We start from the raw sequence: 21,536 nt of genomic DNA on the forward strand, positions 1-21,536 counted from the left end.
CTCAATGGATGTGAGAGGAATAATCAAGTCAGTCATTTTGTTAAAAATATTTATTTAAAAAAATACAATTGTTGTCCATATCTAGTTGCACATATATCTATTAACATGTCTACATAGTTTTGGACTTCAGTAAATTTGCTACAGTGCTTTCTTAAAGCTAGCTTGCCATTATACAAAGCAAATTCCTCTGTCAGTTCCTGCATAAAAATAGTTGTTTTTGACGTATCCTCTTTCTAAAAAGACCATTACAGAATTTAACAAAAATTTTGCATACAACTTGAAGTGACAGAAAAAAGTCACCTGATTGGTTATCAGAGCAACCCCTTGCTATGTGTGGAGATGCACTGAGTATCAGCTACACTTTTCCCTTTTAAAAGCAGCATATCATAAAGCCCCCAAAGTGCTAGCGCATCGTCGTCCTCACCTACCTATGCTGTGTGTGAAGGTTCTTCGCCACATTCGAACAGAGTTTGAAACTCTGGCTACAGTCAATCCTAATCAACCTTAAAAGAACACCCCTTTGCTTCCCAACAGGCTAGGTCAGACTGCTGAGCTAGAAGCCATGGCAGCTTCTCTCCCACTGCACAATCAGTATGATTTTAATAAATGGTAGTGGTTACCATCATGTCAACTGCAGTGTTAAGAAAAAGAAGAAAAAAGCAATTTTAATACTTTGAAGGTCTCCCTAATGTAAATTACACTGACTTTAAGACAAGTTATTAGTGACGCATTACCCGTCATTCATTCCTTCGGGTAAGTGTGCGCCTGCATTACACAGAAGCCTTCCATGTACACAGAAGTGGTGGAAACTAGATATTGTGAGAGATCGATTTCAACAAACAAGGGGGAAAATCGATCTAGGCTGGAGGGAAGCACCCTGACAAGTTCTTATTACTGCATATCCCGAACTAAGCGGGGATGTAAAAGAATACTTCTCTCCAGTGTTAATGCCACAGCAGACATATGCTTTTCTTCTGCATCAGACACAGGGCAGATGAAAATCAAATGTTTACTATTTAATAACATTCAACTTTCATGTGATAGCCACGCCTGAAGATCCAGTAGGGCTCATTAAAAATTATTGTCAAAATGCAAAGTTACACATTTTTTTTTAAGCCAACTTAATTATCTGGCCAATAAAGGGCATAATTCTAAAAAACTAATTTTAGTCAAAAATTGTATTCACCTCAAACCAAAGCTACCAGTAGCAGAATGACTGGACTGAGTGTTTCATATTTAATCTTCCCTACCCACAGAGGTCAGTGAAACTACATGAAGGCAAAAGTGCAGAAACCGGTATGACTGTGATTAGGAAAATCAAATGGCCAGACCGAATAAATAGGCCGCGAGTGATCAAAAAATTTAACTGCATTAATTTCTATCTTTACATATATGCATATTAGTTTATTTCACTAATCGTGAACAGGGAAGGTCGTAAGACATCGCTACTTCTCACATAAGCACTGAATGTAATGTACATATAAAGGCCTTGGTAATACTGCCCTCAAAAACAGAAAATATGAAATGTCTTAGAAGGGACCGTGTCCCTTGCCTAATAGACAATAAGCAACAACGAGTAAACCGAAAAGAACCAGAAAAGTGGATAGTTTACAAAGCTGAGTGTATTCCATCAATTGCAAATCATTTGAAAAGTCATACATTTCTACAAAGCACAATATTTAAAGCTTGTAAATGATTTTAAAATATCCTAGCCAAAAGAGCATACCTTACAGAGCCTGAAAGAATGGCTCATTAGGTAATCCATTTGTCTTTTCTCCAAAGAGTCTTAATTCCAGAAAACATAAACGAGAAATAAACATTACTTCTCTGACCCTCAACATCCTTAGGTCGAAATTAAACAAAATAATCATTAAGTGCTTCCAGTTATTAATAACAAAACAGTGCTAATAATGGTGCCCCAAAAAGTGCCAAGTGATTTAATACCAGTACGTGGCATTCCCACCCCTGAACTCTATTCTAGGCATACTTGCATGATTCTACTGGCTAGAACTCTGGCCTGGCTTCAGGGCGCGCCCACCCTTGTCCAGAAGGTCCCAGGCCTGTCCTAGCACAGCTTATAATCCTTGGAGGGACAAGAGTCAGAATGGGCCCTTATGAGATGGGAAACAAGGCAAAGCTGAGAAGAACATTCAGCCCAAGATACTCTGAGGTTTCTGCTAATGCTTCTTCCATACAGTTTAGAAGGATAAACTAGGCTACGGTGCCAGAACTCCCCCACCATTTCATCAATTCACGATCAAATCTGTACTTTAGAAATACTACTTCGTATAAACCCCCTCTCTGAGAAATTTAGACCCCACCAAAATGAGGATTCTACACAAAAGCGGAAGTGTAGAAATGTTAGGAAAGGGCAGTGATGCACGCGCAGGAGAGCGGGTCAACGCAGCTTTGTTCAGCACATGTCACAGGCAGCCTTCCAGCTCTAAAATGGTGGCAAGCAATTAGTCTTTTAAGGTCGATGATTCTAGGGATTTAAAAATATATGTGCAAGGCATTCGTTTTTTAAAAGTGGCAACTGTAAAGTGCGGCCAATCTTTTTTTAAGTTTTCACATAAAATAGCCTAGGAGCCATCCTAGAGGATGAAAACTCTACGTTCCCTCTGAAAGATTTATTTCCACGCACGCGCGCACACACACTCAGCACATCAGCATATCCACACGTACACAGGTACTCAGCCAATACACCAGAATGACTTGGAAGGAAATGCTCTAGTCTTCCAATTACATCTTTAAAAATAAAACTTTAAATCTCACAAAACTTTCTGATGTGTATTATAACTAAAAAACTAGAGTTCAAGAGCCTTACTGTGTTTGATTGTATCCCTCCTGAGTTTTGTTAGGGGGTTCATTTAAAACGATGTTAACAGCTTGAACATCTTGGTTTCTGTGGAAAGCCTGAAAGCCAACGCCTCCCCTCTCGCAAAAGCCACTCTGGGCCTCCCGATCTCACGATATAGCTGCCATTTTCTGGCAGGCTGTCAATCTATTGCAATTTCTTTTCTTTTTTTTTTTTTTTGGAAAAGCCTGAAGAAACTGGCAGCTTCAAATGGAACATTTAAACCACATCAACAACTCACCTTTCAGATTGCTGTGTTTACAGGTCAAAACATGACTTTTATGCTAACAGGTTCCACCAAGTACGAGAAATGAAATCAAACCGCCTTCTTTTCTTGCTTAATACACTACCACCCACAAGAATTCTAGATTCTAAGATTAAAACTTCAAACTCCAGTAAGCAGAATTCTGATGACCTAAGAGGAATAACAGGGCACCTTGTTTCAGGTAATGCCTGCAGCATTAAAAATAACATTTATTTGTTGACCCAAAACCAAGAAAATAATTCATAAAATGTTTTCCACAGAACCCATCTCCAGTTAGGGGACCTGCTAAAGAAAGAAAATTAATGTTGACCTCCACTTCCCTACTGTGGGGGGAACAATTAACTTCTCAGCTCCATTTAGAAGTAACATTTTCTGTCCTTCCCTCAGATAACACGGTGAGTAGTCTTTTTAACTTCCCCGTTGGTTTGGTGATTCACTCAGAGCTCCAGGTTTCTGCACAAAGACACCTGCACTCCTCTCCAGACTGGTCTACACACCTAAGAGCAGCGCCTGAGCACAATTCTAGATTTCTGGCATGGATAACTAAAATATATACAAGTTAGTGAAGTGATAAGTAGCACTGGCCCATCAAGGAAAGTATTTCTTCAGATGCTGAAATGTTCCAAAAAATAAAAAATCAGAACTTATGAATGCAGCAAGAAAATGGAAGATGTTATACAGTTTTGCATAAAGCAACTTAAAATAATTCAGAATTTGTTGGTAAAACATAACATTAATAAGGCCAAAAGAAGTTTGTAAGCAGACTAGTAAAATAAAAGTCAATTACAGAATCATACCTAATTTGGAGAGAAAAGAGACAAGAGGCTGTCAAAAATACTATGCATGAAGCTCTAGAAAACACTGGTAAGGGGGGGTCATGTATGAAAAAGAATTAATATAACACTTCAGGAAATTGAAGACAACCTTTCCCGAAGATTTCCAAACTGAACTTCTAGAGATTTGACATGAAAATCAGAGCAAACATGTAAAGGGTTTCTCCATGTATCACAACAAAAGCATGCACCTTTTGTTTTCAAGATCAGACTGTAAACAATATCCTGAGTCAGTGGTCTTTCAGGTAGAGAGTATGTGCTGCCAGAAGGTGTACAAGACAATCTCCCTAGAACTTCCAGTCAAGATTTCCTTTTTACATCATCCTTAATTCCGATTTTTATGTTGTCTTATAATGTACATGTGACTTTCACACAGCAGTTAACAACTTTCACACGTATGATTTTGCAAGAGGAAACTGGTGTTCAAAAACCTTTACTGGGCAAGGTATGTGCTCTGAAAGGCTGGAGGCCACTTTCCTAAAATGCCAGGGGGTGCTTCCAGGGGCTTACGTTCCCTAGAAACCTACAAAACTGCCTTTAGAACTTCACAATCCTAACAAATATTCTGAGATCAGGATAAGACAAGGTTACTGTGCCAGACCTCACACAACGCCCGCTAGGGACGGACCTGCCGTGTTACTACCCAGAGCCTGCTCTGATGGCGGCAGCATCCCAAGCCTCTGACTTCCTTTCCCCTCCAAGCCTGAGTGACACACAGTATGGAGAAAACTAGAAATTGTGCCAGGTGAATAGATTCAACAGACCTGCCTTTTTGGATCTCTAGTACAGTATGTAAAAAGTCAAGGAATTCTTCCAGTTAAAAAAATCCAGTACCCTATCAAAAACTAATGATGTAATGTATGGTGATTAACATAAGAATAAAAAAATTTAAAGGAAAAAAAAAATCCAGTACCCTTTCACCATATATACATACATGTGTGTATATATGTTGGCCCATGGGCTTACTTTTCCTGTCAAAATCTGAAGAAAAAATTTATACTCCTATTTTAGCCATCAAAATGTGGAAAAATTAAACCTATGTTTTAATTCTAAGAAGTTTACATGGACTTTTTGAGGATTTCTGGATCATTCCCTTAAGTACGTATTTTTAAAAATCAATGGAAGTTTTCACCTTTGTTAGAACACACAAAATACACCATAAGGAACATTACATCACAAAAGCATTGACAAACCATTAAAAAAAAAAATTACTTAAGTTAGACATGTGATTTTAATTTTGTATTTTAAAAAACCAGCATAGGAACAAGAAAAAAATGATTTTAGAAATTATGCGAAAACCCACCTGAGGCTGGAATGAACGCGGTGGCCGCCGGCCAAGAGTGCAGCGCTGTGCCCCTCCATTCTCAACTTGAAGGCAGCGGCTTCAAATCAGCCACAGGGGGAGTCATTTACATCATGGAAATCAGCAAATGCTACAATTTAAGGACTTTTTTTTTTTCCTCCCCTTCAGAGAGCCTGGTTGTTTTAAACATTTCCCAGCATACAAATGAGTAGAGATATGGGCCAGGGCAGATGAAAAGCTAAGATAATCACAGATGTCTCAAAAACTCATCCAACCTGCTCCCTTCCCTTAACGTGGGCTACTTTGGCCCACCAGCCATCATCCCGGCAAAATGACCCGTGATGGGTACCAGCTACAGATACCAAACAGAAGGCTCCCCAGTGAACACTGAGCTTAAGTGGTAGGTTACCTTTTGATGCTAAGAACTCTGGATGTTCAAAAAACATGAAGCTGAGACTTTTCCAGGAAAGAGGTAGTTTACAAACAGAACGGTCTGCCTCATACACTTGAGCTAAGGTTGTAAACTTTCATTTAAAAAAGGAAACACACACACACACATACACACGCACGCACACTTCTCCACGTCAGTTGATCTCAAAGAGAAAGCAGATCATCAATCTCCTGAGGCCCACACCTCTCGGAGGCTTCCGGGGTAGGTTTATAGACAGAGGACTCACAAAAACTGGTTCCTAGGAAGGTGCTGTGACTGAGTTTTAATGGTGCCCTTGGTTCCCAGGCACCCCTGTGCTGAGATAGGTAATCTTCAAAGATATTGTCTATGAAAACAACCAATGGCTTTTCTCCCTTACTTCAAAGAGATAAAATACTTTTGTGCTTTCAAAATTTAAAATATCTAGTTAAACCAAGCCATCAATACTTACATTTAAAGTACAAAATATTCATTAACCTAATAACTATTCCAAAGTGCTGCTGAGAGGTCTGATTTCAAACAAGCATGCAAAGTAAATGACTCAGTGTGGGAGACAAGTCCCACCGTCTGTTCCCCATCGCTCCAGAACACCCCAAGAACAGATCTTTCAGCTGGTGACCACAAATGAATCGCGAACAGGTCTTCAACACTACAAATATAAAGACAGCTCCCTGAATATTGTCCCTCCACTCCTGCTAACCTAGCATGGGTGTCTGGGTGCCTCACACTACAGCTTCTCTACACTGTACAGAAACATTTAAAGTAAGGATTATACATCTGGAAGATGCTGGTTTGTCTCAGTGTCATTTTGAGCCCTCCAATGCTTGCTCCCTCTTTCCCTTCAGTTTATGGGTCTCAATTATAGAACTGTTTCTATAGTTAAAAAATGAGGTTAATGGGCAGTGTTGTGGTGGTGGCATATAATCTAATCCTAGACTTTCAAAGCCAAGTTTTTCAGAAGATTCCACTGTGATGCTGGTATCAATTCAGTTTGGAGGCTCCACAACTCCGTGCGCACCTGGCACTGATCACCATATGGTAACATTTTATAAATGTGGTAACGTAGAGATGAAGGCCTACATTTCTCACTACTAATGTGAACAATCCAATCCCTGTGTATAAGCATTTCCAAACAAATTCTGTGGCTCTCTAATTAAAAAAAAATTTTTCTGTCAAAGAAATAAGCACATCTTTACCTCACCTGAGGTTTGGAGGCTTTGCTTTGCTTTTCATCTTCCTAATAACATCTTTAAAACTATTACAACCCCTAACAACCTTAAATTTAAAAGAAGGTAAATATGCAGTGGAAAATAGAGTAAAATGAACAGGAAAGAAAAAGTCTCTTCTAACTGGGGACAGCCCCACATGTTGTTTCAAGTCATTCAGATGAATGTTTCATTCAGAGATGCCTCAAGATTTCAAAACCCAGCTTCACCCTAAAAGCCATCACTTACCAGGCTGTGTACCACGGGGCTGTAATCATACCACCCAGAGACTTGTCGGTACTTCCATGCTGGAGATGGGGTCCCCTATTCTCACTGGTTGTTGCAAACGCTGTCTTAAACCCCAAGTTTAAAACATCTTCCTGTGTTGAAACAGACTAGGCTCCGTGCTCTGTTCACAGGTTCAAACACGATCACACTTATGGCTAAGAAACCCACATGATAAAGGTAAGTAAGATGTCTTTCTGTGGAGTTGCTTACATATGTTCCCCTTTACAGTCAAACAGAATCTCTCCGATAATACTGCTCCAATCTTACTTTGTGTGAACAGGAAGGATTCCTCTTCCTTCACTGCCTTTACACAGCTCACTTTCAGTTACTCCACAGAACACACTTAGTCCTGAAGATACAGCCAACAACTGCAGTTCACATTTCTCCAAATAATACACTCAAAGCATCGTTTTCCTGGCCAAAGGGTCCCAATAAGGCAGGAGTAACTTTGTTCTTAACTGCTCTTGCAAAGCATAGCTAGCTGTTAAACCCCACCAAAAATATCTTTAACACAAAGCTCAAAATACTTAGGAAGGAAGGAAGGAAGGAAGGAAGGAAGGAAGGAAGGAGTGAAGGAAGGAAGAGGGAGGTGGAGTTTGGACTCCAATTAAGGCATTTTTATATACAGTCCAACTTGAGTCATATTCAAAGGGAATCTTAAAAAGGCATTTCAATGGGGAATGGCAAAAATCACAATAGTCTATTATTAGCATTGTAGAACTACTAACTGCTCACTTCAAATGTAATCATGTTGAACGACTCTGTTTCTTTATTCCTTGGTTCTCTCATTCCACAAGTGCATAGGTTATGTTTTCTGTAGATCTGGGGAAAATGGGCCAGGGGTGGGTGGTCCATCCAGGCCAGACACAGTGAATGGTCCATGACTGTTCAGTACAGAAGGAAACTGAGAAAGAAAATAAAACACATTATCATCCTATTACTCAACCCCAACTTTCACTTTCTGTCCCGGCTACAGTCCCTGAGGCAGAACGTGAAAGCTGCCTGCAGTGGCTCACGGGACAAAGGTAGTAACCGTTTATCATGGAAGAATATGATGTCACAGGAAAAACTTCAAAGAAAAAACACCTACATGTTAAATATTAACACTCTCTGGCCTACCTTCCCTCATAGCTTAAGGTATACAGATTTACATTTAACTTTACACAAAGGTTTTAGAAAGTTCATGCACTATAGAGTATAATTCAATTACAAAGCAAATCACAGTCAAAAAGAGGTCCGGAAAGAGATGCCCATTCATGAACTCCATAACTGGTGCAAATAGTTATAGGGTGCTCATCCCAGAACAGAGCTCCCCATCATGTATTCTAAGACCAGTTCTATAGGGAGAGTCCACGCTGAAACTGCATGAGCACTGTGACTTTAAGGTCTCAGATCACTCTACAACTCAATTATCTGTGAGAGGCAAAGAAAAATGTAAAAATAAAATATGAAACATTCTCAACACTCTTTCCATTCAGTAATTTAGAACTTTTTGGAAAAAAAAATGCAGAAGTAGAAAGATTTTTCAGGGTGCCTGGGTGGCTCAGTCGTTAAGCGTCTGCCTTCGGCTCAGGTCATGGTCCCAGGGTCCTGGGATCGAGCCCTGCATCGGGCTCCCTGCTCCGTGGGAGGCCTGCTTCTCCCTCTCCCACTCCCCCTGCTTGTGTTCCCTCTCTTGCTGTGTCTCTCTCTGTCAAATAAATAAATAAATCTTAAAAAAAATTTTTTTTCATTTCCTTTTTTCTTAACCATTTCATTTCCAAAAGAACAAATGAAAAATTAAATTGTAAAATATAAGAAAATCTCCCTGTGAGTTACCCCTAAATAAGTGAATGAATCAACCAAAATAAACTCTACAAGTTATAAAGTCTAGATGCTTGGGGAAAAATTATGGTTAAAAGCTGTGACACCTTTCCTATGATCTCAGTTAAGGGATACTACAATATCCATTTTTTAAAACATATTTAAAATGTTGGCAAGTATCAATTTTAAATGAGTGAGAAACGGGAGTATTTGACAGACCATTCTCAGAAGTTTTTTTAAAAATCCTCAGGTAAAAGAGACCTATGTGCAGATTCTCCTGCAAATTTTCACACGTGTGTATTTTCTTTTCCAAGAAAAAAAAAAAAAAGAGGATTTCTAGCATTTAAAATGACAAAGAAACTGGGTGGGTTCAAAATCTACTACAGTACTGAACACTAATTGGTCTAACTGAAATGTATGTAACAGTAAAGAATGAAAAGGAAGCGTGGCTGTGTCTGTCGGAGTTGTTTGCCGGCTGGCAAATTACCCTCGTAGAGCGTATTTATTAAACAGAAGTTTTATAATGAGGAGACTGAAGAGTGAAGAAACGGCCTTTCTCTTTCTTCATGTGCCAGGCCCCAACTGCGAGAGACAGGCTTGGAGGTGACTCACCTGGAAGAGTGTGTTAGCACCTTGCAGTCTGGCTGGACTCAGGGGAGCAACAGGGCTGAGAGTACTCCAGAAGTGGATGCTGGAGAGCAAGGGGCTCGGCGTCAGTAAGATGGGCGTCTGCAACACGCAGAACAAAGACGGTCACTAAGTGACTCACCAGGATTATGTTTGAACCTTATAATAATACACCAGTAGCCGTGAACCCAAATATTTTATCTGAGAGAGACAGAGCATGCGCACAAGGGGGGGCTGGGGAGGGCCGCTGAGGCAGAGGGAGAGGCAGGCTCCCCGCCGAGCAGGGAGCCTGACGCGGGGCTTTGATCCCAGGACCCCGGGAACATGACCTGAGCGGAAGGCAGACACTTCACTGACTGAGCCACCCAGGTGCCCCAACCCTGAACCCAAATATTGTCCTCTTCTCCACTAAGTATGTCTGAAATTTTATCATGAGGAAAAGCTCAGAAATTATTTTTACAACCTAAGAAAGATAAAGGGCAAAATATTTTTTAACCTGTGTTTTGTAGGGTCTTTCCCAAATAAAGAAACCAATCTGGTCAATTGCAGAGAAATAGTGGGTAACTAAAGTCACAAACACAGTTCTCCTTAGTAAGGGAGGTCTGGGATTCACCTATTTAAATGTTACGGGGGAGGTGCCTGGGTAGCTCAGTTAAGCGTTGGACTCTTGATTTCGGCTCAGGTCATGATCCCAGGGTCCTGGGATCGAGCCCTGCATCGGGCTCCCTGCTCTGCAGGAAGCCTGCTTCTCCCTCTCCCACTCCTCCTGCTTGTGTTCCCTCTCTCGCTGTGTCTCTGTCAAAGAAATAAAATCTTAAAAAAAAAAAAATTTCTCTCTCCCTCTTCACCCCCTCTCTTAAATAAATAAATAAATAAATAAATAAATAAATAAATGTTATAGGAGATGAGCAAGTTAAGAAATAGCTAATGTTAACTGTACAAACTTGTTTCTCAACATCACACCAGTTGGTTTTCTTAAGGTTCTCAGGATTTATTGTTTTCTAGCTTTTGACGTTATCACTATTTTTGTATAAAATACCAATGAGTTTTATAAGACCCCCCCCCAAAAAAAAGAGAGAGAGAGAGAGAGAGAGAATAGTCATTTTAGGAGGAAGTTGACAAATATTTCTTGGCTTGCAGAGACAATGAGTTCTTTCAGAACGCTCCTCCAAACCTCGCCTGCAGCAGTTCCGATTAGGTGCGGGACTGGGTTACTTTCATGGGGTCACAGCCCACCTTTCTAAGACAGACTTAAGTAGCAGCATGAGAACGGGCGGTGGTCGATTCTGGATTTGTTTTAAAAGGGGGGGGGGTCAATGCAAACATTGGTGGCTCCAGAAAGCAAGAGGCAGTTACCTGTGAGAACAGTGCTGGCGTAAGAGAAGCCGTGGGGAGAGACGGGCTCAATATTCCCAGGGGGCTCGGGTCACTGCCCGTGATCACAAGGATGGGCGCCAGCTCTAAGCCTTTGGGTTTCTTGGATCTTGAGGAATTACTTGTTTTGTCCTTTCCCAGCAAAGCTGAATCCTGGTCTTGAGGCTCCAGTGACAAGTTCTCGGGAAGTTCCATGGGCTGCGAGGCCACGGACCCGATGTCGGTGTCGATGTCAGGGGTGGGGCTCAGCGGTGGTGAAGGGGTCCTGGGGGGCTCCTGCACAGAAGGGGAGGCGGAGATGGGGGGCGTGGCAAAGGCGGGGGTGCCGCCGGCTGCAGAGGCCGGGGCTTCCAGGGAAGGCAGTCTGGGGGAAGCCAAAGTCTCCAACGCCTGGAGCGTTTCTTCTGGAGACGGAGAAATGCTTGGGCCGGCTGACAGGGCAGCGGCAACAGGTTCAACTGGCAGCTTTTTGGAAGGTGTTGTTACGAATTTGATGACAGACGGTGTTGGCTCCTGAGGCGGCTTCTTGTCTGCCAGCTTCTCAGCTGGACTCTCAATCTTTATAGGTTTGAAGAGCTTCTTACTGGAGGAGTTCAAAGAGTTGAGAGTAAAGGAAGAATACAAGCCGGAGTGTATGTAGTCATTGCGGCTGGAGGCCCGGGCCCCGGGCTGCTGGGGCTTCTCTCTGCCCCCGCTCTCGGGGTCCCTGCAGCTGCTGCCAACTTCACCGCAGCTCACGGCTTCAGAGTCTCCCTCAGTCCTGCCCACGGTCAGTGGGTCCATTTTCAAAATCTCTGGGTAAGACACAAACTTGTACACAAACTTCTGACCATTCACTTTTTTAATGATATTCTGTAGATAAATAAAATAAGCATGCTTATATTTTCTTGCAAATGTACCTCTCACAGCTCAGGAAGAAGCTGACTTCATAAGGGTCTCTATTTGGCAAGTAGTTTACTTGAGAGCCTCAAAATCACCTGCATTTATCTAGCCATACCAAACCCAGGTCCTAGCGCTATGGAGCATAAGCTGAGCATGTTTAAATGTCTTATGAACAACTGAAATGACATGTTACGTAAAAGAGAGGTTTTCAATTGCCTAACACCCTCAACCAAATTATCTGTATTAACTCAAAGATCACTGAACTGTGGTCTCAAACAATTCCAAAGGTACCAGCCATTCGCATCCTGAGTAAGCACAAAGGAAGAGAACATTACTTCTGCTGGGCCTTCTACTTCCTTCTGAAGTTCCAGTTCTTTCTTACCTCACACCCCCATAGGGGAAAACTGGTAAGACCAACCACTCAAAGGTGAAAGAAATTAAGACCTCAGCTTCTCATTCTAATTCTATCCATTTGAACCATTCATTTCACCTCAGAGCCCAAGAACATATCCAAAATAATAGGAAATCAAGCAAAAAATAAATTTTAGCTAAGAAATCAAATCTGTATTAACAGCTATTCTTTAAAGTACTAATTTGTGTTCTCTGGGTTAAATTAAAAAGTACAGCTAAAAAACAAGCATATATGTGACAACTTTTAAACTATGATATATATGAGAATGTTTTATTTTGTCCTCAAGAATCTCAAATTTTCTTTTCCTTATTCCAACCCTATACTCACTTTTTCTTTACAGACAACTGCAATTAGGAACAACATATGCGTGAGGAGTGGGACTGCAGAAATAGAACTGGAACATTTACATGTTTCATCCTAATTCCAAACTGCTGAAGTTATGAAATAAATTGGATGAAAATAAACCAGGACAGTGATCATTTTGCAGTGTACACAAATATCAAATCATTATGTTGTACACCTAAAACTAATATTTTATGTCAATTGTACCTTAATTATACCTCAATTAAAATATAATGTTTTATGTCAATTATACCTCAAATAAAAAAGGACATTAGTACCTTATAACCTCAACAGAAGAGAGGAACAATTCTTGTTTTGAGGTGGATGTGTATTACCTTTACATAATAGTATCTGAGGGCTCGGCTGAGTTTGTCATAATTCATATTAGGCTTGTTCTTACGAATCCCCCAGAGACGAGCCACCTCTTCTGCCTGCAAGAGCTTGAACTCCCCATCATTAGAGGTCCAGCTGATCATGTGCTTGTTCTGAGGCTCCTGTAGGAGCTGAAGGAGGAACTGCCACAGGGTGATAGCACTGTCCATAGCAATGAGCTGAAAGAGGCATACAGATAAGACATACAATAATATTAACAGCCAACCCTTACAGGACACCATATGCCAGGCACCGTGCTCCAAATGTATTACTTCATTTCATTCCCACAACAACCCTACAAAACAAATACTGTTGCAGCCTCATTTTACATTTGAAAAAACTGATTCAGAGAAGAGTTAAGTCACTTGTCTGAGGCCAAGCAAGTAAGTGGTGGGGCTGACATTTAAACCCAGGCAATCTGCTCTTAAGCAAGCCACACTGCTTAAGAAAAGCCTTGCTGGGAGACAAAATGAGTTCCCGTAAGTCACAGGAGCAGTCTGAGGACTCTCGGTCACCAGAGTACCGCTGGTTCCTGAGTTTTATCTGAAAAGCTCATTGTCCTATCCTCTGAGACCACCATTTAAATCAAAACTGGTTTATTTGCCAGGAGTATGTGTGTGTCTCACCGTGGCCCGAAGATGTAGGGAATAAATCTACTTTTGCTCCATTGGCATTTCTCCTCCAAATCGTTTCCGTTCTCATAAATTAATTTACATTTAAATTGGCAGCACTGAAAATTCAGAAAATGCTCCCTGATTTAATTTACAAGTTCTGTCACCACTTTGCCCACAGGGTTACTCCTTTTTTTTAAAGGCAGCTCCATGCCCAATGTGGGGCTTGAACTTACGACCCTGAGATCCAAGAGTCGCATGCTCTACTGACTGAGCCAGCCAGGCGCCCCTACAGATCCTCCTTTATTTGATTAGTGGCCTTTACCTGATTATCAAGACATGCAATGAAAAATCATTCAATATCTCAGGTTTTAGGATCTCCCTTTTTAGGCCAGAGTTTCTCAATTTTGGCTGTACTGACATTCTGGGCCAGAGAATTCTTTGTTTCTAAAGGAATTTTTAAAAAAAGATTTATTTATTTAGGGTGCCTGGGTGGCTCAATCGGTTGGGTGCCTGCCTTCGGCTCGGGTCGTGATATCAGGATCCTGGGATCAAGCCCCAAGTCGGGCTCCCTGCTTGGTGGGGAGGCTGCTTCTCCCTCTGACTCTGCTGCTCCCCCCTACCCACCCCCCCTTGTGCTCTCTCTCAAATAAACAAATAAAATCTTTAAAAAAAAATAGATTGATTTATTTAAGAGAGCAGAGGGCACAGAAGCCGGGGGAGAGGAAGAAAAATCCTCGGGCTGCCTGGGTGGCTCAGTCGTTAAGCGTCTGCCTTCAGCTCAGGTCATGATCTCCAGGGTCCTGGGATCGAGCCCCAAATCCCCCCAAATCTGGCTTCCTGCTCAGCAGGAAGCCTGCTTCTCCTTCTCCCGCTCCCCCTGCTTGTGTTCCCTCTCTCGCAGTGTCTCTGTCAAATAAATAAATAAAATCTTAAAAAAAAAGAAGAAAAAAGAAAAATCCTCAAGCAGACTCCCCACTGAATGCGGAGCCCCATATGGGGCTCAATCCCAGGACCCTGAGAAAATGACCTTAGCTGATATCAAGAATTGGACACTCAACCGACTGAGCTACCCAGGCGCCCCAAAAATTCTTATAATTAGGGGGCCTGGCTGGCTCAGTCAGTACAACATGCAACTCTTGATCTCAGGGTTGTGAGTTCAAGCCCCACAATGGGTGTAGAGATTACTTAAAAAATCTTAAAAAAAAAAAATCTTATAATTAAAAAAAAAACTAGGCAAAAGATTTGCAAAGACATTATCTTCAAAGAAGATAGACAAACTGACAATAAGCTCATGAAAAGGTACTCAACATTAGTTATTAGGGAACTGAAAATCAAAACCACAAGAGATACCACTTCACACCTATTAGGATGGCTATAATCAAAAAGCCAGTAACAAGCGTTGCCTAGGATGTAAAGAAAGTGAATCCCTCATGCATTGCTGGTAGGAATGTAAAATGGTATAGCCACTTTGGAAACCAGTGTGATAGTTCCTCAAAATGCTAAGGAGTTACCATATGACCCAGCAATTCCACTCCTAGGTACATACCCAAAAGAACTGAAAATACATGCCCACACAGACACCTGTACAGGAATGTTCACAGCAACATTATTCCGTAACAATATCCAAAAAGTAGAAACAACAAAATGTCCATCAGCTGATAAATGGACAGGCAAAATGTGGTGTAACTACACAGTGGAATATTATTCAGCCAGAAAAAGGACTAAAGTACTAGTACATGCTACAACATGGACAAACCTTGAAAACATTACGTTAAGTGAAAGATGCCAGCCACAAAAGACCACATATTGTATCTCCATTTATGTGAAATGTCCAGAATAGGCAAATGCGTTCAACACAGAAAGTAGATCAGTGGTTGCTAGGGGCTGGGTGGAGAGAAGAATGGGGAATTACTGCTTATGGGGTGATGTAAATATTCTAAACTTAAGATTGTGGTGGTAGTTACACAACTCTTCAAATATACTAAAACCACCATACTGTACAACTTAAGTAGATGAATTTTATCTCAATAAGGATGCTAAAAACACTACAAATACTACAAATCCATAGGCCTTAGGAGCCTAATTCTAACAACGTATAACTCACAAAGAATGGGATCCTTAAGGGTCAACTATGTCTGCTCCCAAAAAAGGCAGATAAGAAACTGCAGCGCAAGATAGCTGGGTTTCTAGAACTTTTCCAAGACACTCAAAATGTCCTCCAATAATCCTTAGTTGTCACTTCGGAGCTGGCTACAGATACTGTCATTCAAAAGTAGAGATGGGAAAACAAAATAGAACAGGAAGCAGATGTCCCCAGTCACAGTTAATGGAGAAGCTGAGCCCACGAATCCAAGTTTCTCTCAGCACAGTCACAAACTCTGTTTATCAGAACCATTCCCTAGGTGGAGAACTGCATTCACATCACCAGTAGGTTGTAACAAGTATTACAATTAGATACTAAGTGATAATGGCCTACAAATATGAAGTGCGACTTTGATGCTAAGTAACCCTGCCCGCTAACCTTTCCCACCTTAGCTGAGTTAAAAGAGTAGTTTTAGGGGCTACCTGGCTGGCTCAGTCAGTAGAGCATGTGACTTTTGATTTGGGATTGTGAGTTCAAGCCCCAGGTTGAGCACAAGGCTTACTTAAATAAAAAAGAGTGATTTTATATTATGATCCATCAAGTATGGTGGGGGGGAGGAATGCCATTTCTCTCAATTTACCAGAGACCCTTTCTTCTAATGATGTCTGTTCATGGCTACTTTTATTTACATGTTTCCCATCTAAATGATTTTTTTTTTTTTTTAGTCTACACCTGTTAAAACTACTCCCTAGTAAATTTTAGCTTAAGTGAAGAACCGTCTCCATATTTCCAGACATCATCTTCATATCAAGAATGCCTAGGGGGGCTCCTGGTGGCTTATCAGTTAAGTGTCCACACTCTTGATCTCAGCTCAGGTCTTGATCTCAGGGTCCTGAGTTCAAGTTCCGCACTCACGGAGCCTACTTGGAAAAAAAAATGCTTATAGGGGTCGGGGTGTGAGAGTGTGTCTGTGTGAGAGAGAGAGAGGGAGAGGGAGAGGAAGAAGACCAGGAGGAGGGGAAAGAGGGGAAACGGGAGGCAGGGGACAGAGAGAGGGAGGGGAGAAGATGAAGGACAGAGAACTGAAATCTCAAAATGATTAGAATTTGGCGCCTGTAATTCCATCTGTTTGGGGGAAAATTCCCAAACTAAATCCTAGAGTCTTACTACCTATCACGTAGATAATGCTTGAGCCCCATGGGTTTGTAACGGCTAAGGCACGGGTGCAAAGAGAGAAGTAAGCACTACCATCTCCACAGTGAGCGCACAGTGCCATTCTGAGCAGAGGGGAGGGTCCCCAGAGTGCGGGTGTGCACCCAGAGGGGTTCAGGTTTCACCTTTCAACTTCTACCTTCCCTCCTGGGTATGAGGGGAGCGCATGGACCGAGTCAAACGCTGGTGAGCTGCTGCTACTTCAGGGCAGAACCTAACTGCTGGGGAAAATGCCGAGGCTTTTTTTTAGTACTTTACAGTGCCTCTGGGATAGAAGGTTGTTTAGAATCAAAAGGCATCATGGTTTTGGAATGAAGCACTGGAAAACAATGTTCTTTCACAAAAAACTAACGTGGATATAAAATGGACATCCTCAGTGGGTACTTGAAAGGAGTATTTTATTCATTTAATTCTGGAATCAGGTCATACTCTGATCGAAAAGTTGGTGAACCTTTGAGTATACAGTCAAGTTGAACCTCTTCATTTCAGTTCCTAAAGTGTGCTATCAACACGAAATTCAATTATTACCTCAGACATAAAAGAGAACTAAAGAAAAAAACTTCCAGAAGACAGTTATCAAAAAGGGGAAATGACAAGTTGAAAAATACAAATAGTTTTATTCTAGCTACTTATCAATAAAAACCTTTACTTTCCTTCATGGAAAAACTCAAGTTTTCTAAAATTAGCTTTTCAGAAGTATAATGAGGGAGAGAAATACTTAACTGTTGCAAATGAAAGAACGTGACTGAGGAGTTAGATGTTGAAAACGTAACTGATTCTACCTTAATACCTCAAAAATAGGTCAATCCCAGAGGTAAACTGAAAGAAAGCATGTTGAAATAACCTATTAGGGAAAGGAACTCTCCAGTAAATGAAACTTTTTTCCCCCTAAACATGTTTATAATACACACAGTCCAGTTGCTGTGGTGACCCATAGCCCAACTATTTTTCAGAAACAGCAGCTAAGACCCAAATACTAAAGGTCTCCAAATTCAGCGTGCTGCTTAAATAAAACAAAACCAGGGGCCCCCGAGTGGCTCAGTTGGTTGGGCAGCTGCCTTCGCCTCAGGTCATGTTCCTGGAGTCCCGGGATCGAGTCCCGCATCCGGCTCCCTGCTCAGCGGGGAGTCGGCTTCTCCCTCTGACCCTCCCCTCTCTCATGCTCTCTCTCTCTCATTCTCTCTCTCAAATAAATAAATAAAATCTTTAAAAAAAACCAACCAAATTATGTATCGAGACTAGTTTTGAACTACAATCACCACCCTTTACGAAAAGTAACCAGGAATCTCTTAACACAGTACAGCACCCTATATTAAGAACATATTAAAAGTTGGGGCGCTTGGGTGGCTCAGTCGTTAAGTGCCTGCCTTCGGCTCAGGTCATGATCCCAGGGTCCTGGGATCGAGCCCCGCATCGGGCTCCCTGCTCAGCAGGAAGCCTGCTTCTCCCTCTCCCACTCCCCCTGCTTGTGTTCCCTCTCTCCCTGTCTCTCTCGGTCAAATAAATAAATAAAATCTCAAAAAAAAATATTAAAAGTATAATTACATTGCAGTAAAACTTGAAGGCATTTCCCTAAAAATGTAATGGATTTCACTTTCACAGTTTTAACGTTTAAGTAAAATCAGAGAGAAGGGAGTTCCTGACGGGGAGGTGGGGAAGGGTGAGCGGAATCATACACCATTTTAATGGAACCACTAACAGTGCTAAATATTAAAGCACCAAGTTTTCCGCGCGGTGGGGTGGTGGCTGGGAGCCGGCAAAAGGGAAGGGAGGACCTGATCCACTGTTGTGATGAGGAAGAGACTCCAGAGTCTTCATGGGAATGCCCTAAACTTCAACAGCCTGGGAAAAAGCCAACTGTGTATTTTTTGACTACTTCCATCAATCAACAATACCCCTTATTTCCTGCCAAGGCCAGTTAATATTCCGCCCCCAAAAGATGTTTCCAATTGATCCTCCCAGGAACCAAAGGGCGACCAGCCTCGCGGCAGCTGTACACTAAGCGCAAAATCAAGGGGGGAAGGGGCTCGCGGGACAGAAGTAGAAAAAGAAATGAAACTTGACACCGGGTGAACAGCGAGCTTGGGGAGAGGAAGAAACTTCGGTGACCGTGTGCCACAGAGCAGATCAAAGTCCGGGGAAGAGCCGCAACCTCACGCGGCCTCGGTAAGCTCTGAATTACTGTACTTTCATTTTCCAACTTCCTGTCACCACAAAGAGTCAGAATTCGCCTCCCCTCTCCAAGCCAAAGAGCCACTGCCACCCTGTGCCCCAGGGACCCGAGGGGCGAAGCGAGGGACCGAGCGCTCCGCCGCCCACCTGCGCGCCGCGGGGCGGGGGCCGCGGCCAGGGCAGGGCGGGCGGGGGGCGGGTCCCAGGGGAGCGCGCGCCCGCCCCCGCCCCCGCCGCCACGCTCACTTCCTGTTGTGCCGCCTCCCCCCCCTCCGCCGGCCCCTGCTCCCAGCTCCCCGCGGCGGGGGCGGCGGCCGCGAGAGCCCGAAGGGGCGCGGGGTGGACGAGGCGCGCGGGGCCGGCTGCTCACCGAGGCCGCGCGCGGGGCTCCCTCTGGGTCTCCGCCTGGAGCGTGATGCTTCTCTCTGCCCGCCGCCTCCTCACGCCGGGAGCTCGAGGACGGCGCGGCAGCCGCTGCGACCCCCGCGGCGGAGCCGAAGAAGGCGGCGGCGGCCAAGCCGAGCCCGCCGGGTGCCCGCAGCCGCCCGCATCGCCAGCCGCCGCCGCGCCCGCCGCGGCTTCTTGCGCCCCGCCCTCCCCGCCCCCGCACGCGGCGGCGGCGGCGGCGGCGGCGGCGCGGGTCGTGGGGCCGCTACCCGCCGGGCGCGCGCTCGGGGCGTTCCTCGTCGGGGCCCGGCCTGCCAGTTCCTCTGCGGCCGCCGCCACTCTCAAACCCCCCGGCTACGTCGGGGCCCCTCCCAGACGCCGTTGCGGCCGCGCGTCACTTCCGGGGGCGGGAAGGGCGGAGCCCCTGTGGGTGCCGGGCAGTGAGCGGCTGCCGCCCCAAGCCCAGGTTTCGGGGGTCCCGGGGGCAGGCTTGGGCTCAGGGCGGGTACGCCCTGGAGTTCCGCACTCGCCGCTCTCCGCCGGACCACTGAGTGGCTGCTAACGGCTTGCTGAAGCGTCCGACCGAGTCCGCAGCACCAAAGCTGCCGTCTGTGTGCGGGAGTCTCCGGACGGCTGGGGCCCTCTCCGCATCTCCCGCGTCCGGGAGAGGGGGTGGCGCTCGCCGGGCGGCGGTCCAGGGGACCACCTCTGTTGTTGCTAAGCTGAAGCGGGAGGGCTTCTCTCTCCTAGGCCACTTGTCCTGCCTTTTCCCCGGCTGAGTGGACGGAGGAGTTGGTGCTGCCGCAGCTTGCTCATCGAAGTACCGGCTCCCAGGACATAACGAACACCCCCGATGAATATTAAATCAGCGCTGTGGATCACTGGCCCGTGGACTGACAAATGGAGTCGGACCTGGAATCCAGTCGTGGCTCTACCGCTCACTATCTTGGAGACCCTAGTCACTTTCTTTACTTCCCAAAACTTTCATCATCTGTGAAACGGAGAGAACCCAGTCTCTTAGAATTGCGATGATTAAAGCAGATCAGGTGCTCAAGTCACCGAGCAGAGTTTCTAGCACATAGGTTCTCGTTAAAGAGAATTCTTAAGGAACCAATCACACTTGGTACTAAAGACTACTTGAGTAAGTTAGCAGAAGACATGCACAGTCAGTAAGCTGGACTGCTGAACAAAACCCCGAAGAAATAGATTGCATATTCTATTTAACAAGAAACCAGAAGGCCAGTGTGTGAGTTACCTTTAGGTGGCCATTTACTATCCGTAAGACCTGCAGAGAGTTGCTTAACCTCTCTGAACCTCTGTTCCTCGTGTAAAATGAAGATGATAATGTGCAGCATTGCTGAAAAGATCGAATGAGATAAAGACTAATGTGCTTAGTGCATTTCCTGGCACACAGTAGACACCCAGCAAATGGTGATGTCATTTATTTTTGCCTCCACCTCACCCCAACTGAATTCAAGGTAAAATTAATTGAACTCACTAAGTGTGATCCTATTAACCCAGGTAGGCTTTTGGAAGAGAAACAGCACGTTTTATTTCCAACCACCTCCGCCGTAAGAGTAATTATAACACAGAGGTATTCCTGTAAAAGCAACACTAGCAAAAGATGTTACCTTTTTAAAAATAATTTCACAAGAGGATGTAAACATTTTCATTAAGAGGAAACGTGCAATAACTGAAAAACACTAGCACTCTTGGCCTCTGATATAAAATGTTTCCTCGCAACAGTTTCCATTTTAGAAACGGAGAGGAAAAAATAAGAATTTTTAAGGTAAGCTGTTTAAGATACACCCTTGGAAACATTTGTTTATAGAAGGATTTCATTTTAAGCCTCAGACCAAGAACAGTTCAGGGTTGTGGAACTCTTCAACAGACTACCCTGCTCTACCCAAACTAGCAGGGAACCTCTGATTCAGCCTCAGGGTCTGCAGTGGTATCACAATTCCTTTAAGGCGGAGTTGACGGTCTTGTCGATTGCAATGTATTTTTGGAAAAGAGCCTAATTTGGGAGTTCTTAAATTAGTCATAGCAAGTCTGTCTGGTTTTTTTTTTTTAAA

General features: G+C 43.6%; 1 protein-coding gene across 1 annotated transcript; it reads right to left on the minus strand.

Moving 5' to 3' along the window:
* Nucleotides 1-35: 35 nt before the first annotated feature.
* On the minus strand, nt 36-19,658 carry ELK4 (ETS transcription factor ELK4). Its single transcript, XM_025855208.2, has 5 exons — nt 19,445-19,658; nt 12,957-13,172; nt 10,968-11,837; nt 9,597-9,713; nt 36-8,085 (listed from the first exon to the last, which is right to left on the minus strand). The coding sequence occupies exons 2-5, from the start codon at nt 13,161-13,163 to the stop codon at nt 7,987-7,989; spliced, it is 1,293 nt and encodes a 430-aa protein (XP_025710993.1). The 5' UTR covers nt 13,164-13,172; nt 19,445-19,658; the 3' UTR covers nt 36-7,986.
* Nucleotides 19,659-21,536: the final 1,878 nt, after the last annotated feature.

This window comes from Callorhinus ursinus, unplaced genomic scaffold (genome assembly GCF_003265705.2).
Source record: "Callorhinus ursinus isolate GAN/ISIS: 27379988/994484 unplaced genomic scaffold, GSC_fseal_2.0 scaffold57, whole genome shotgun sequence".
NCBI lineage: Eukaryota > Metazoa > Chordata > Mammalia > Carnivora > Otariidae > Callorhinus > Callorhinus ursinus.